The 17,340-nt window shown below is 47.3% G+C and overlaps 1 protein-coding gene across 1 annotated transcript in view; it reads right to left on the bottom strand.

The window, feature by feature from the left end:
• Positions 1 to 17,340, bottom strand: part of BMERB1 (bMERB domain containing 1) — a 114,801-nt gene that overhangs the window by 5,725 nt on the left and 91,736 nt on the right. Inside the window, exon 3 of the mRNA XM_021698288.1 lies at positions 4,812 to 4,885. Coding sequence (XP_021553963.1) covers positions 4,812 to 4,885 — 74 coding nt within the window. The remainder of the gene's footprint in view (positions 1 to 4,811; positions 4,886 to 17,340) is intronic.

Raw genomic sequence — 17,340 nt, 5'->3', positions numbered from 1 at the left:
CTGTCAAATAAATAAAATCTTAAAAAAAAAAAAAAATGCCTCCGGACATTGCCCAGTGTCCCCTGGGTGGGGGGCAAAATCACCCCTGGTTGAGAACCACAAGTTTAGTCCTTTTTAACAACCCTATGAGGGAGACACTATTTTTATGTCCGAGGGGAAAGTGCCATGGCCTCTCTAGCTGGGGCTATGCATCCCCAGTTCTGAGGTAGTGGTAGGGGCAGTGGAGGTGAGATGACACATCTTGGCTTGTCCCAGAGGAGCCCTCAAGGCAGACAAGGCCCCAGGCATTCTCTCCAGCCAGACATCTGCACCCACCACCGGGGAGCTGGTGAATGATCTTCTGACCCTGGCTGGAGAGGCATGAATTTCTTGGCCATTCAGTGATCTCTTTCTTTAATACCTTTATTGATGTGTTGCCAGGAGCACTGTTTCTCCCTCCCACCCCCCACCCCACCACGCTCAGCTGAATCCATCTAGACACCTGACCCTGGTCCCGGAATACACAGAAAGACTCAACAAGGAGTCCGAGAAGGTAGGGAGAGGTGAGTAGGAAAGCAGAAGAAGAAAGAAAATTTTAATATGTGAATTTCTGCACAAAGGTCACTGGGAAAACTTGATTTCCTGGGGGAATCAAGGGGACCAGCATTAAGGACCTGAGCTCTATTGCTAACTGGTCCCGTGACCTTGTCAACCCATGGTTCTTAGCCACATAGTCAATGACATTTCAGGCAGAATTCGATCTTCATGTGGGATTCCCCTGCACTGTAGGTTTTGGCATCCTTGGACTCTGCCTACTGAGTTATGGGTACTGGTCTTGTCTTAATTTAAATTTTTGGTATTTTATTTATCATGGATTGTGTGTGTGTGTGTGTGTGTATTTTGGTATTTTTAAAAAATTTTTAAAGATTTATTTATTTTATTTTAGAGACTGACAGAGAGAGTGCATGTGGGTAGGGTGAGGGGCAGAGGGAGAGAGAATCCCAAGCAGACTCCCCACTGAGTGTGGAGCCCGACTCGCAGCTTGATCCCAGGACTCTGAGATCATGACCTGAGCCAAAATCACAAGATAGACACTCAACCAACTGAGCCACCTAGGCGCCCCTATTTTGGTATTTTAAATATTGCATTAATATATTATTTGTCCTGCTTACTGAATTTTTTGGTGTTCTAGCTGAGTACCTTGTCTTTCTCACCATAGTCCTGGTTCTGGTCAGTCAGGCACCCCAGGGACTATGTCAGCCAAAGAACCCTGCTCCCATCCATTTCCACCTGTGTTCTAGAGGCTGCCACAGCCCCGACTGGAGCCCCTGTGGCCTGAGGTGGTCCTGGCTGGTTCAGTGGTCACACACCCATGTCTCCTTTGCCTCAGCAGCTCCCACGTGTTCTGCTGAGCCAAAAGTGATCTCAGAAATCAACCCATGTTTGGCCCATCAGAGCTCTCCTTGGAGGCTGAAAATTAGGACATAGAGGCCCTAAGAGTTGGGGTTTTTGTTTTGTTTTGGTTTGTTTGTTTGTTTTTACTGTGAAAGAGAGGAGAAGGCAAGGGGATCAATGCTCAGAGATGAAGACCCTTTGCTCTTCTTTGCTCCCGCCTTTATTGGTCCTTCGGGATAATCATAAATCTTTATCACTGTTTCTCAAGCATGTGATGTGTGACAAGGGGTCTTACTGAACTAGGAGGATCTGTTTACGGGAAGGATACGATATGCTGATCTGCGTGTTCTACGAGTTCTGCTAAACATAGAAGAGTTGGGTTTTTGTGTGAGAAGATCATGGGAGGGAGATGGAGTGGGCTTGCTTGGCTCTTCCAAAACAGGAGAGAGAGAATGAAAGAGAGACAGACAGAGAGGGAAGGAATATTCCAACAGCTTTCCTATCTCTGGTTCTGAACCCTTGTGAGGTTGGGTTGAGCTTCAGGCCGGTATTGGGTTGAGTAGTATCCCCCTCCCCCGAAAAATGTCATGTCTACCCTGTTTGGAAATAGGATCTTTGCAGATGTAATTAGTGGAGATGAGGTCATATTCACTACGGTGAGTGTAAATCCAATGACAGCTGTCCTGTGAGAAGGGGAGAGGATGCATAGATGTATAGGGAAGAAGCCATGGGATGAGAGCAGCAGAGATTGGAGCAAGTCAGCTGCAAGCCAAGGAGCACCAAGGACTGCGGCAGCCACCAGGAGCTGGAAGAGGTAAGGAAGGATTCTCCTCTAGAGCCTCTGGAGGGAGCAGGGCCCAGCTGACACCTGGGTTCCAGACTTCCAGCCTCCAGAGCTGAGAGAGAACCAATTTATGTTGTTTGATACCGCTGAGTTTGAGGGAATTTGTTAGGGCAGCCATAGGGAGCTTATACAATGGCCCAGGGCTCCAGAAGCCTCCCCCATCCTTCCAGTAATTGCCCATTTGGTGCTGCCATTGCGGGGCGGGGGGGTGATTTTTATACCTTTGAAACTAGTTCTTGGTGGGATACGAAATGCGACAACAGAACCGGCCGTCCCCACAGGCTGGCTCTTCACCCTGGCTGCTCCTCACGGTCACACGAGGCTTTAAAAAGTGACCCGTGCCAGAACTCCACACTCACTGAATAGACTTTCTAGTGGGTGATGTCTGGACATTGCTCTTTTTGCTCCCTTCTTTGGCTGTTGACTTTCTATGGTAACAGTGTTCTCAAGATATAATTCACATACCATTATGAGTCCCCCATCAAGTCATGCAACCATGACCACAATCAATCCTAGAACAGTTTGATCACCTCCAAGAGAAACCCTGTACCCGTGTGCTGTCCGCCCACATGGTGCCTGGCACCTGGTGAGTACTCGGTGGAGCAGTGGTGTCTGAAGGATCCGCTAGCCCCGCACACACTGTACCGAGCGCTCCCACGGTTTGCATCTCCCACCTCATGGCATCTGCACAACAACCATGGGAGGCTGGCATTATTGGTCTCATTTTGCAAACAAGGAATTTAAGGCTCGGAGAAATTAAGTTGCTATATGAAGGCCACCTGTTTGGCCAGCCTGGATTCAAAGCCAGGTCACTAGACTCTAAAGGAGGGGTTCTTGGGGCACCTGGGTGGCTCAGTCAGTTAAGCGTCTGCCTTTGGCTCAGGTCATGATCCCAGGATCCTGGGATGGAACCTCGCATCATTGGGCTCTCTGCTCCGCGGGGAGCCTACTTCTCCCTCTGCCTGCAGCTCCCCCTGCTTGTGCTCTCTCTGTCAAATGAATAACTAAAATCTTTAAAAATATATATATATATAAAGTAGGGGCTCTTAGACAGGTAGCAATTTGCACCCCCCTACCAGCGTATATTTGGCAACACCTGGAGACATTTTTGGTTGTCACAGCTGTGGGGGAGGTGCTACGGGCATCTAGTGGGTAGAGGCCAGGGGTGCTGCTAAGCATCCTACAGTGCTCAGGACGGGCCCCCCACCGGCCCCAACAAAGAATAGCCCAGCCCTACATGTTCCTAGTGAGAAGGCATTAGAACAGTGCCCTGTTCTACAACGCATTCTCTCTTTTTTTGAGAGAGAGAGAGAGAGAGATTGAGTGTGTGTGAGTGGGATGGGGGGAAGGGCAGAGGGAGAGAATCCTGAGCAGACTCCCCGCTGAACATGGAGCCCCACATGGGGCTTGATCTCACGACCCTGAGATCATGACCTGAGCTGAAACCAAGTCAGACGCTTAACCAACTGAGCCACCCAGGCATCCCCCAAGGCAGGGTTCTTGAGACACAGTTGTGTTGCTGCACCCAATACACCTTCCCTTAGCACCTGCCAGGCCCTCATTCCTGCGCCTAACCCAACCTAGAGGGGCAGGGAAGGCTCTCTTGGGAAAAGGGGCCACATAAATTAGGACCTGAAGGATGGGTAGAAATTGTGTGTGTGTGTGTGTGTGTGTGTGTGTCTGTATCTGGCTTTATTCCACATACTTGAAGCAAAAACAGTATCTTCCAACCCAATACCTACCAAAGCAGATAAGGCAATATCTTAAACGAGATGTAAAACAGATTTCATAAAAATTTTTTTAACATGCCACTTTTCTCATTAAATATTTGTGGGTTTACAAAAGATAATTATGGTTCATAAAAAGGAACTTAGGTTAAAAGGTAATAGGTTTGCTACTGCCATGTTAAAATGAATTAGTATATAAATATAAGGGTGGGTAGAAACTTGTTCAGTTAATGACAAGAACAACAGTAATAATTTCTTAAGCACTTACTAAAGGATGGCAACTGTGCCTAGCACCGTACATATTTTTCCCTCAGTCAATCCCACAACAACCCTACGAGGTAGATACCATTATTGTCCCAGTTGACAGGTGAGGAAACTGAGTTTTGGTGGAGTAAGTTGCTCCAGGTCATGTCATTAATAATCAACAGATCTAGGTTGCACTCCAAAGTCAGAGCTTGTAACCCCCATACTCTACCCGTCTCCAAACAGAATAGTAATAGTAATAATCATTAATACTTACTGGACTCTTCATTTTGGACCAGATGTGAAGCTAAGCCCATGTCTTGCCATGTTCAGTGTATCACAATGAGATTTATACCCAACGAGTTAAGTGCTGTGACTGGTACTACCCCATTTTCAGAGGACAGGAAATTGAGTGCCAGATAAAGTGACTTTCCCAAGGTCAAGGAAGGGGCCAGAATGAGGACTTGAAGCCAGTCTACCTGACATGGAGTGCTGCATTGCAAGAATGGGGCTGTGCTAGGATAAGAGATGAACTCTGTCTTCCAGCCCTAAGGGGTACAGATGGGGCTGGCCCAGGCGGCTCTGGGCGGCTCCTTAGCTAGGCTGGAGTCCCACATGCTTACCTGGGATGGCGACCAAGTTCTGTAGCTCCTGCTTAAGGTCCATAATGTCGTTGCAGAGCTGGATGTCGTCCATCCTGGGGAGACAGGACACCATCCCACAGCAGGTTACATTGACAGAACATTCTACACCCTGAGCATCACTCAGGTTAAACAAAGGGTTTGGGGAGGATGATGTCCTTTGTAAGGACCACACACACTCTTCCTACAGGTTCTCCCTCAAAATAAGAGAAACGGGCTCCTGGCTGGCTCAGTGGGAAGAGCTTTCGTGACTCTTGATCTCAGGGTTGTGAGTTCGAGCCCCACATGGGGTGTAGAGATTACGTAAATAAATAAAAGCTTTATAAAGAAAAAAGAAAAAAAAAAGTGCCTATTATCCTACTACTTAGAAATGACTGGTCACTGTTAATGAACCCTTGATGGAATTGCTTTTGGTTTTCACGTCCTCACTTCTCTTTGCTCATATGAGTGAGCTCAGGCTGCAGGCTCAGTGTTTGCTCTTAGCAGCTATGTTAAAAAATGTTAAACATTATGGAAATTTACAATGTAGAGAAAATCTCCCTCAGTCCTTTAGAAAAAAAATAATAATGTCAACACTTTGGTGTATATTCCTCCAGATTTTTTTAAATGTTCATGTTTATACTATGAGTTATGACATCATTGCTATTACACAAAAACATTTTGCAATTTTTTTAACTTAATGATATACCTTGAGCCTGTCTCCATGTCAGTACATGCACACCTCCTCGTTTTTAATGGCTGCATAGTATTCTACTATATTGATACATGGTGATTTATTTAACCATTCCCCTAAGCACAGACATCTGGGTTGTTTCTAGGATAAATTCCTAGAAATACACCAATTCCTAGAAAAATTAATCCCTAGAAATTCAATCACTGGGTCAAGTGACATGAACACTTGCATTTTACCTTTTTTTTTTTTAAAGATTTATTTATTTATTTGAGAGAGAGTGCACATGCATGCACACTCACAGTGGGGAGGGGCAGAGGGAATGGGAGAGAGAATTTCCAGCAGACTCCGAGCTGAGCGAGGAGCCCAATGCGGGGCTTGGTCCCAGGACCCCGAGGTCATGACCTGAGCTGAAACCAAGAGTCGGAAGCTCAACCAACTGAGCCACCCAAGTACACCAACACTTGCATTTTAATTAGGAACTTCGAAATTGCCCTCCAGATGGATGGTGCGTGATATTCCTGCCAACTGTGTGCAAGGATGCTCACTCCTATAATCTCAGTCATCGGGCTGCCCAGACAGTCTTGCATCATGCATTACAGTTTTGTAGATCTGCTATAATATTAACTCATACTGTTGTAAATGATATGTGTACTGGATATCTGGAATTTCACCGAGTGTATTTATCAGGGCTGCTTTAATTACCCCCTTACCTTGATTACTTATGTGGGGTTTTCAGGTTGCGCTTTTTGGGGTGTCATTTGAGCCACTGTTGTCTACACACAGATTCATATAAGGCTTTTTCTTCAAGTTGGATTACTTGGAGTGGGGGCTGTGGATTCTCAGAAGTGGCGCCCCTGAGTACAACGGGCTTGATGTGGCTACAGCTGTTGAGACATATTTTCAAATCGCTTTCCCATGGGGCGTGGAGGGTATTTGCCTTCATTCTGCCAGGCTCCAAGCATGCAGCAGCCTCCTCTGCCCCGGGGAGCCGAAATTTAGGTGGGGTGACAGAGGGTGAGCACAAATACAACAGAACATCACATGTGCTGAAGAAGAGTAAAACGAGGGGTGGGGGGCGATGGAGGGGACAGTTTGGACACATCATCCTCCTATCCCAGGAAGAGAGAGAGGGGAGCATTCATGTTCTCAAAGGACTCGACTGAATCCAGATGGCAAATGGGAATAGGACAAGCACTAGAAATGAATCCTCTGAGTTGACTTTTCTTCCTACCTCCTTCCAAGGATCTGCTGCCCCCATTCAGAAGCACCATCCACAGACCAGCTTGGGGCCCCCCTGCCCTTTGCTGGCTGAGAATCGCCCGTTATCACCCCTTCTGATCCTAGCTCCCAGCTTTCGGGACAAGCCACAGAATCATCTCCCTGTTGCCAGAGGCCCCCCCCCCCAAACATTTGTCAGGCCCTGCCCTGAAATGTCCTAGCAGGTGGAAGCTGCCTCAAGTGAGCTTGGGGGCTTGCCAGGAGGGCACAGCCTGTTCCCGTGGGCTCCAATCGGCGATCATTCAACTGGAGGGGCTCCAGAATCCTTTGCCACATCGACTGCAGAGATCAGCCTCCATCCGTGGCTCCAATGAGGATGATCCTGGTCTCTGGGGATATTTGGCGACATCTGGAGACGTGGATTGTGACAACGGGGCACGTGTGGGGATTGCCACCAGCATCTACTGTGTAGAGTCCGGGGATGTTGCTAAATGTCCCACAGTGCACAGGACAGCGCCTTGGTGGAGAACAATCTGGTCCGAGTGTAAGTCCTGCTCATGCTGAAAAATCATAGCTTACAACCACAGAATTGAGACAGGTACCTGACTGATAATGTTCGAGAGACAGAAGAAGAAGGTGGTGAAAGGGACAAAAGAGAGACAGACAGTGGTCAGAAGCAAGAGCCCTGGAGCCCAATAGCTGTCCTTCAAAGGGGCCCGTGCGCCAGCGACTGAACTTCTCTGAGTCTTGCTTTCCTCCTTTTTAAGATGGGAATAATAACTAAGTCTTGCTGCCCAAGATTATTCTGCATGTCAAGTGCTGGGACACACAGAGTAAAGTGCTTGGTAATTGGTCTCTAGTAAAACTATTCGCTATAATAAAGAAGGGAGAGAAAGAGAAAATGATGCTGGGAGAATATGTGACAAATGGAACATGTTCAACTTTAAAAATAATCATCTTTATTGGTTATATTCCTCTATATCAAAGTTTCAAAATAAATTCCTGTCTAATTGTAGAGGACACCCCTGTTCACTGCAGAGTTTTTGGAAAACACCAACGGATACGAAAAAAGGAATCTAAAATGATGCATGACCTTGACTTCCTGTGTACCCAGAGGCTACTATTCGACTCCGAGTGTCTCCGTGTAGTTCACACCAGTCTTTTGTCCTTTCTGTAACCCAAGTGTGGCGGGCTTGCCCTGGGAGGCCTTCGCCCTCACTCTCTGTCCATCTTGAAACTGCAGTCAGTATGATTTTGAGTTCTCCCAAACACACTCAAATCCACCACCATTAACAGGTCAGGTGGAATTTTTTGGAAGCTCTCATGGGGAGTCATGATGCAGTTCCTCATAAAAATCTCTATTCGATCCTGCTCTTTTCCTCAAAGACAAAAAGTCACCATGTACTGAGCATTTACTATGAGCCAGGCACTGTCTCAGCACTTTCTATGCATAAACTCATCTAAATCCTCATTGCCGTCCTCTGAGAAAGTTGTTTTTATCCCCATTTTACAGACAAGGAAATGGAAATGAAGCAACGTGCCCAAAGCCATAAAAAAACCCACCATAGATGGTATGGCTTAAACCAGGAACATTGATTTCTCACAGTTCTGAAGGGCTAGGAAATCCAAGATCAAGATGTCAGCCAGTTCGGCTCCCGGTGAGGGCCTCCTTCCTGGTTTGCAGATGGCCACCTTCTTGCTAAATTTTCACATGGTGGAGAAAGAGATCCTCACTTTGGGGTCTCTTGTATAAGGGCCGTAATCCCATTCATGGGGGCTTCACCCTCATGACCTAAGTACTCCCATAGGCTCCACCTCCCAAGTATCATCACATTGGAAATCAAGGCTTCAACATATGAATTTTGGGGGGGAAAATTCATTCTGCAGCAAGAATGATGGCAATCCCATCTGCCTTTGCTGAACATCTGCTTTTCCAGGCTCCCTTTGCAGCTAGAGGTACCCATGAGACCCACTTTGGGCCAACGGGATGGAAGAGGAAGTCTGCTTGGGGGCGGTCCTGGGAAAGATGATCCAAGTCCCCAGTGCTACACCCCTCCTAGTCCTGATGCTTCTGCAGTCACTGTGGTGAGAGTGGCAAGGAGAAAGGAGCAAAGAGCTACCTTGCTAATGCTCAGATCACCTGCATCTGGACTTCTTGGTAAGTAAGTATTAAGTGTCCTTATGCTTTAAGTAGAGTGACCAACCATCTTGGTTTGCTGCAACTGTCCCAGCTTTAGCCCTGAAATTCCCATGTCCTGGAAAACTGCTCCGTCCCAGGCAAATGGGGACAGTTGGTCACCTTAGATTTAAGACACTAAGTTTTTTAAAAAATTTTTTCAGGGTGGGGAAGGGCAGAGAGAGAATCTTAAGCAGGGTCCATGCCCAGCTCAGAGCCCGACACGGGGCTCAATCTCAGTACCCTGAGATCATGACCTGAGCTGAAATCAAGAGTTAGACACTTAACTGACTGAGCCACCCAGGCACCTCTAGATTTAAGACACTATTAATGGAATGTTCTGTTGCTTATAGCTGAAGGCATCTTCATTGATACATGTGCATGGATATGTGTGCTTTGAAGAAAACATATGTATGCCCTGCTCATTGTAAGCATTACATGGTGACAGAATTTCAGTGCCATTAAGTTATATTGTTAACAAAAGCATTTCAATAGTTCATGCAAAGCACTTTTGAAGCTTGGCTGGACCTTTTGAATAAGGCATGTTAGTCCAGTTCTCCACAGGAATAGAGCTAAGTCCTGGAAATCAAACTGCTGTTGCCAGAGAGAGAGAGAGAGAGAAATGTCATCTCTGAGAACCTGATTAATGCAACAGGGAAAAGAAGCCAGCTCATGCCATTCCGCATCCCAGCCTTTCATGCTGGGACGATGGTGGAAATCGGTCATTTTACCAGCTCTGGGAGGGGAGAGGTGATTGAGCTCTGTCAGAATAATAGCACAGCTGCTTTACAAAAGATCTTTGAAAATGACATGGTCTGGAGCCTAATGGAAATCCAGCAGAGACTGCCATGTGAAGGTCGAAGTAGACTGACAGAGGAAAAGGCTGACTTAAAAATCATATTTATCCGGCTCCTTCTTTTATAAATTGTGGACACTTGGCATTCTGGAGATGGGTGAGAAGAAGTAACACCCATCCAGAGATGAAGCACTGGTCTAGGGTGTGGAGCCTGGACCCCAGCCTAAGTCCCACCACAAACCTCTCCTAGGACTAAAAGAAAAACTCTGTTTTTCTATACAGTTTACACGTCTGACACCAAATGCATGCATTTTTCCGCACCGAGGCAATTCTCCAATTCTTGGCGGACCCCAACTGGGTGTCCTACAGTTTAACTCAATTCTGATACTCTGCTGACTGGGGCTAGCACAGACCCCAAGGTTAAGGGCTCCATCCCATAAGCCTGCCCCTGCTTCAGATGCCAATTGCCAGCCCAGATCACCTGTTCTTCTGACCAACTGGCCATAAATCGGGGTTCCTATGACCCCCTCCTCAGGTTCAATACTTTGCTAGAACTGCTCATGAAATTCGAGGAAACATTTATTTACATTTGCTGGTTTATTAAAAATGATATTACAAAGGATACAGGTGAACGGCCTGATGAGGAGAAAGCACAGAGCAAGGTATGGGGAAGGGGCACAGGGCTGCCACGCCCTCTCTAGACTCTCCAGACATCATACTCGAAAGATTTTTATGAGGCTTCATCACGTCAGTGTGATTCATTCTTACATCAGCCTCCAGATCCTCTCCCTTCCCTGGAGAATGTTCCACGCTTCTAATCATGCCTTGGTCTTTCTGGTGACCTGGCCCCATCCTAAACCCATCTAGGGGCCCTAGCCATCAGTCATCTTATTAGCATACAAGGAGTTCCTCGTGTCAGGAACTTTGGTCAAAGACCAAATAGTAGCAAAATGAAGCTCCTAGCACCTCCTATCACTCAGGAAAGTATAAGAGTGTCCCAAGCTTTGTGTCAGAAACTGGGGTCAAAACCCAGACTTACTTCTTATTATACCATAATGACTTTGGGCAAGTCATTCCTCCCCCCAGGAGCTCTGTTTCCTCATGTATAAAATGAAGGGATCCCTGGGGCCATGTTCTGTTAGCACCCAGAGCTAGCCAGACCTGAATGGGGATCTGGATTCCACCGTTCACTGGCTGTACAACGTGAGCAAGTCCCTTCACTGCTCTGGGCCTCAGTGCCCTCACTTGGGAACGGAATAACACCCTTGTCTTGGGGTTGCATGAGCATGAAATAAGCTCATGGTAGAGGGCAGGCAGTCCTGCGCTTCACACACACCTAGTAGGTGCACAGGGAAAGGTGCACTTCCATCCGCCCCTCTGCCCTGGGCTGTCGCCTGGCAGACACTCCTGAAAAATCTCTGCCAACATTCCTGCATCAGAGAATGAGTCTCACTTTGATGAGCTGTTTCCATTTCCTGAAACTGAATGGCTCAGGGATGATGAATGTGGGCATTTGTTTAGTGTTCTTGGATTAATGAGCTTAAATGTATCCCCAGGGGGAGAAGAAGTACTGAGACATCTCCAGGGAGCCTGTGCTGGGGATCAGCACCCTGCCGGGGATCAAGGGCCCAGACAGGTGCCTGCCATGGGCTTAGGTGACACATCTATGAGAGGGACGTCTTTGTGATGCATCTCTGAGGAGCAAGCTGCCTGTTGGCTCCCGGAGACATGTTCAAGGTTTGCGTGTTAACTTGGCTTCTCCTTCGGTTGTAACCCGACCCTCATTCCTACATGCGACCCTCTGTTCCCAAAAGAATGTCACCTCCCTGGAGCATGGATGACTCTTCTCTCCCCTAGAGCTTTTCTAGACCTGTTCCCTTTTGAGTCAAAGGAAATTACTAGCACTGAAAAAAACTCATCACGCTGAACTGTTGGGGTCTGTACCCTTTGGTGTGCATGTTAATGTCAATCAAAACTTTATCTGAAAAAATTATCAACAATATTGGTGACTTTTGTTTTAGGCCTAGAAGGGTATTTCTGATCTTTTGTTCCTGTATAAATATTCCTTTTTTTTTTTTTTTTTAAGATTTTTTATTTTATTTGTCAGAGAGAGCACAAGCAGGAGGAGGAGCAGAGGGAGAGGGAGAAGCGGTCTCCCCTCTGATCAGGGAGCCCGACACGGGACTTGATTCCAGGATCCCAGGATCATGACCCAAGCCGAAGGCAGATGCTTAATTGACTGAGCCACCCAGGCGCCCCTGTATAAATATTCCTTAAATACAGCCTCCCTGTAGAAATGTCAAGCAATACAGAAGTATAACCGTCATTGGCATTTATTCATGTTTTTGTCCTCTTGGCTCCGGGCTAAGCATTTTACACAAAATGTCTCAATTAACTCTCACCACGACCCTCCCAGGTGGATACTATTATTATCACCCTTCTGACGATGTCAGGAACTTGTTCAAGGTCACAGAGCAGATGACAGGGACTTGAACTTAGGCAGTCTGGTCTCTCCACTGGGGAATATGCAAGTTACATCCCATATGGTGGATGGAGTTCAAGGAAGACAGAGATCAGAGTAGCTGGGGCGGGGGGGTTAGTTTTCTCAGCTTGAGGGACCTCCCTGGATGGCCAGGGAGAATGGTGGGTACCAGGCACTCAGGCAAAGGGAGCAGTTCACTCAAACACTGACTGTAGAAAGGGGTGTGGTGTCCCCGAGTATGTGGCAGTGAAGCGTCCACCTGTATAGGACATATTGGTGGGAATGGGTTACAAAGACCTACCATGGGAGCCATCTTAGGTTCTAGAGTGAGAGCATGGCACAGTAATGGGTCTATGAAAGCCAATTTGGCGGATGTGGTGACCCGTATGTACACACCAAGAAGAAAGAGCACCCTCATTCTGAACTTTCTGTTTAGAGTGCCCAGGAGACTTGATAGAGGATAGGTTTGTTCATGAATCTTCAGCAGCTTTGACAAGCTATGGCCCACAGGCCAAATCCAGACCGCTGTCTGCTTTGGTACGTTGCATGAGGTAAGAATGGGGTTTTTTTGGTTCTATTTTTGGGTTTTGTTTTATTTTTTGAGAGAGAGAGAGCACACATGAGGTGGGGAGGAGGGGCAGAGGGAGAGGGAGAATCTTAAGGAGGCTCCACACTCAGCATGGAGGCCAACACGGGGCTCGATCCCACAACCCTGAGATCATGACCTGAGCCGAAATCAAGAGTTGGATGCTTACCCGACCGAACCACCCAGGCGCCCCTTGGTAAGAACAGTTTTTACATTTTTAAATAGGAAAAAAACAAAAGAAGAGTAAAATTTCTGGACACATGAAAATTACATGAAATTCAAAGTTCAGTGTCTATAAATAATGTTTTATTGGCACACAGCCATGCCCATCCGTTTACGTGTTGTCAGTGGATGCTCTCGCTTAGCTGCAGAGGTAATTGGGACAGAGACTGTATTATGGCCCACTGGACTCTCAAATTTTTACTGGCTGGCTCTTTGTAGAAGTGTTTTGTTGCGTCCTGATCTTCAGAAAGAACCATGCGTTAATCAGAGACTAATCGAGTTGCAGAGGCTGGAAGAACTCTCACCTTATATGGATGAAGAAGCCGGTGCCCAGAGAGGGGAATATTGATCCTGGGTGCATTGATTTGCTAACTCATCTAATAAATCAATCATCCAGAAAATGCTTACTAAGAGCCTACTGTGTGCCGGGCTTCCTGACTCAGTTTTCATTTGCACCAGCCACTGATGATCCGGGCTAGCCCCCAAGGCCACGTGGCAAGCCGGCAGGGCTCTCCCAGGTCCCGCTGCTTTTCACTAAGGGTCCAGCCCGCTTTCTGCTCCGGGCTCCAGCAGGGGATCGGGCTGTGGCCAACGCATAGAAGGTTGGCCAACACATTGCCTGCAGGCACCAGCTAATGTGATCTGGCAGTTTCTGCAAACGCATTTGTCCTTCTGTGTGTCCTTTGTCTCCCTAAAGGAGATACGAAGTTCTGAGATTTCATTCTTTATTTACTATGTTTATCCCCCAATCTCCTACCAAGATAGAGGCTAGACTGAGATACGTACGTCATTCCTTGCTCAGCAAGGTAGGAAGGGGAGAGGGCTTCTGGCCCTGGGTTTCTCTAATCCTAGCCCTGAGGCCCTTGGCTGAGTGGCTCACCAAGAATTAAAGATGTGGACAGGGTGCCTGGGTGGCTCAGTGGTTAAGCATTTGCCTTTAGCTCAGGTCATGATCTCGGGGTCCTGGGATCGAGCCGCACGTTGGGCTCCCTGCTCAGTGGGGAGTTTGCTACTCTCTCCCTCCCTCTGCCTCTCCCCCACCGCCCTGCTGCTCGTGCTCTCTCTCAAATAAATAAAATCTTTAAAAAAAGATTTAAAGATGTGGATAAAGATTAAGGTTCAAACAGGTGAGGGTGGGAGGGAAAAAGAAGAAAGAGGAGGAGGAGGAGGAAGGAGAAGGAAAAGGAAGAGAGAAAAGGAATCACTACAAATACCCAATAATAGCACATGGTTCCATATATAATTTTCCACCTCTACAAGGAAGAACTCAACAACCATTACAACGTTATGGCCAGCCAGACTGCAAAATTTTTCAAGAGGACCCCTCGAGAAAATACAGGCAAGAGAGGGAGCCAATACAGCCAATAGATGAGGGAAGATGCTAAGGGGTTAGGGTTGCCAGATTTAACAAACAAACAAAAACCAGGGCACCCAATTATATGGGATTTTCCAATAAATATCGAATAATTTTTAGTATAAGGATGCCCCATGCAATATTTGGAACATACCTGTTCTAAAAACAGGATCTGTGGTTTATCTGAAATTCAGATCTAACTCGGCATCCCGTGTTTTCTCTGGCAATCATATGAGAAGAGGGTGGCTAGGGTTTCAGCATCAGGCTCATTTCCAAGCCCAGGAGGGGGCTGTTTTGTGCTGGAGGAAATGTCCTGAAGGCCTCAGGAGTCAGTAATGGCTGCATCTCCTAGACTCATGCCTCCCCATGGCCACTGGAGAGCCCTCTGTTGACCGGTTTCCTGCCATGTGGGAGTTTGAGAAAACAGGGATGAAAAGCCTCAAGGAGAAATAACAAATACGGCCCATGGACTGATGGGAGGAGAAAACTGGGGACAATTTGGAAACCTATGTCAAGGGCTTTGAAAACATTTAAACTCTTGAGCCCACTGATTCCATTTCTCAGATTTCATCCTAAAGAGATCATTAAGGGTACCATAAAAATTTAGCAATGATTATGTGCAATATAGCCTTGTTTGCAATAGCAAAAAAAACAAAAGCAACCTAAGTGTCCACCGATAATAGCAGACTGCTTAAGGTAAATATGGAATGTATGCATAACGGAATTTATAACAGGCATTAAAAATGATGCTCGGGAGACATGTGATTGATATCAGAATAAACCCTATAAAAATGGTTAACAATTTGCACAGTACCTGTGCATAGACTCCATTCGAAACATTACAATGATGATTTTGAAGAAATTTTTATTTCTTTCATTTGCTTCTGGTTTTTTTTTTTTTCCACAATATGCATGTATTATCTGACACCACTGTGGTTGGAAAAGATGCTTGGTATGATATCTAGATGACTTTTAAAGCGTTTTGTGTTTTGGGGTGCCTGGGTGGCGCAGTCGGGTAAGCAGCCGACTCTTGGTTTTGGCTCAGGTCATGATCTCAGGGTCATGGGATCGAGCCCTGCTTCGGGCTCCCTGCTCAGTGTGGAGTCGGCTTGAGATTCTCTCTGCCTCTCCCTTCCCCTCCTTCTTGTGCTCTCTCTCTCTCAAAAAAATTTTTTAAGGCATTTTGTTTTTTGTTTTAAATTACCACTGGCCACCCCTTTCCTCAGAGGCAAACCCAGCCAGCCTTGGGTTACTGTAACCACAGTAAAAGCCCCTCCGTGGCCTTTTATCTCTTTGGCTTCCTCTCTAGCCAGGGAGCACCCATTCTGAGCTAGTAGCCCACCTGCATGCCTGTGTGAATCCTGACCTGCAACCTTTAAGCCCATTCTCCCTTCAAGTCTTCCCGGGATCAGAGCACCTTGGTCTCAGACTAATTTCTAAGCAACTCCCGAGACGGCCTTCCTGATGCTCCCACGCTGATCAGGTGTTCTTCATTCACGCTGCCAAGACCCAGTGTCCTACCACCGTCCATCTCCAACCCCCCCAATCACCTAGGCGCTTGTGTTTCTCCCTAAATAGCCCATGTGCACCCTTTAAGGCACTTGGCCTCCTCCCTCGGTGATGCCTGACACATCACAGTTAGCCTGTGATCAAGAAAAGCAGGACGGGGCGCCTGGGTGGCTCAGTCGGTTGAGCGACTGCCTTCGGCTCAGGTCATGATCCCGGGGTCCTGGGATCGAGTCCCGCGTCGGGCTCCCTGCTCTGCGGGTAGCCTGCTTCTCCCTCTCCCACTCCCCCTGCTTGTGTTCCCTCTCTCGCTGTGTCTCTCTCTGTCAAATAAATAAATAAAATCTTTAAAAAAAAAAAAAAAAGAAAAAAGAAAAGCAGGACGGAGGGGGGGGGGCGTGCAGGCACAGAATACACACAGTCCTGGAGTTTTATTAAACAAGACCTCAAGACGGCAAGTGCAAGGTGGAAAATTTTCAAATCCCATGATAGAGACCTCATGAGGGCAACAGCATTTATCAAAGGCAGTGAGTCACCCCCAGAGAAATCCAATTAAACATTTCAAGGGATCCTGCTTTGCATTCTGCTGTAAATACAGTTTCTATTCTTGAGCCCCCTCGGTGGAGGCGCTGGGGCCCTCCTGCAAGGTCTGTTCTCCACTACCTGCTGAGCTCCCGCCAATGCATCAGCTCCCCTCCCAAACCTACCTTCCCCACTGCCATGGCCATCCCTCACGCTGATCCAGTACTAACAGCAGCTAGCTTTCACCTGAGCACGTACCCGGGTCGGGACCTGGGCCCGGCACGATCTCATTGAATCTATAGGGTAGGTATTATCATTCTTAACTTTATAGAAGGCTCAGAGAGGTTAAGTAAATCGTCCAAGATCACAAAGGATGAAGGCAAGATTTGAAAGGAGGCAGTCTGACTCCAGAGCCCTAATGATGGCCACTACAACACACTTGACTAGAGGTTCTCCGCAGACACGCCAGCTTGTCCCATTCTGCCCCAGGAACCGCCCCCCGCCATCCTTTGCCCCATCGCTGCCGATAGGAGCCTCTTCAGATGCTTTCAACAAGGGGCAGCTCCAAGATGTGGGTGTCAGTTCCATTCCATGATTTCCGTTAGCTGGCAAACCCACCTTGATATTTTAATGTTTTCGAGATGGGCAATAGGAATTGCCCCCAATTTTGTGTAAAGCGTTAAGTAAAAAACTTGGTAGAAAGCCATGCTATTTTTGTTGCTTGGTCCCACCCAGTGTTGGTAAAGACAGTGGTCATGCTTGGTAGATGCAGATTTCAGATCAATCCCGTGCTCCCTCCTTGTGACCCCACTGCTGGCCTGAAGCCCCCCTGTACAGGAATTCCAGGAGCAACTGGGTGACTCAGTTGGTTAAGCATCTGCCTTGGGCTCAGGTCATGAATCTCAGGGTCCTTGGATTGAGTCCCGTGTCGGGCTCCCTGCTCAGGAGGGAGTCTGCTTCTTCCTCTCCCTCAAAT

This window comes from Neomonachus schauinslandi, chromosome 5 (genome assembly GCF_002201575.2).
Source record: "Neomonachus schauinslandi chromosome 5, ASM220157v2, whole genome shotgun sequence".
Taxonomy (NCBI): domain Eukaryota; kingdom Metazoa; phylum Chordata; class Mammalia; order Carnivora; family Phocidae; genus Neomonachus; species Neomonachus schauinslandi.
This window is presented reverse-complemented; position numbering and strand designations above follow the sequence as displayed.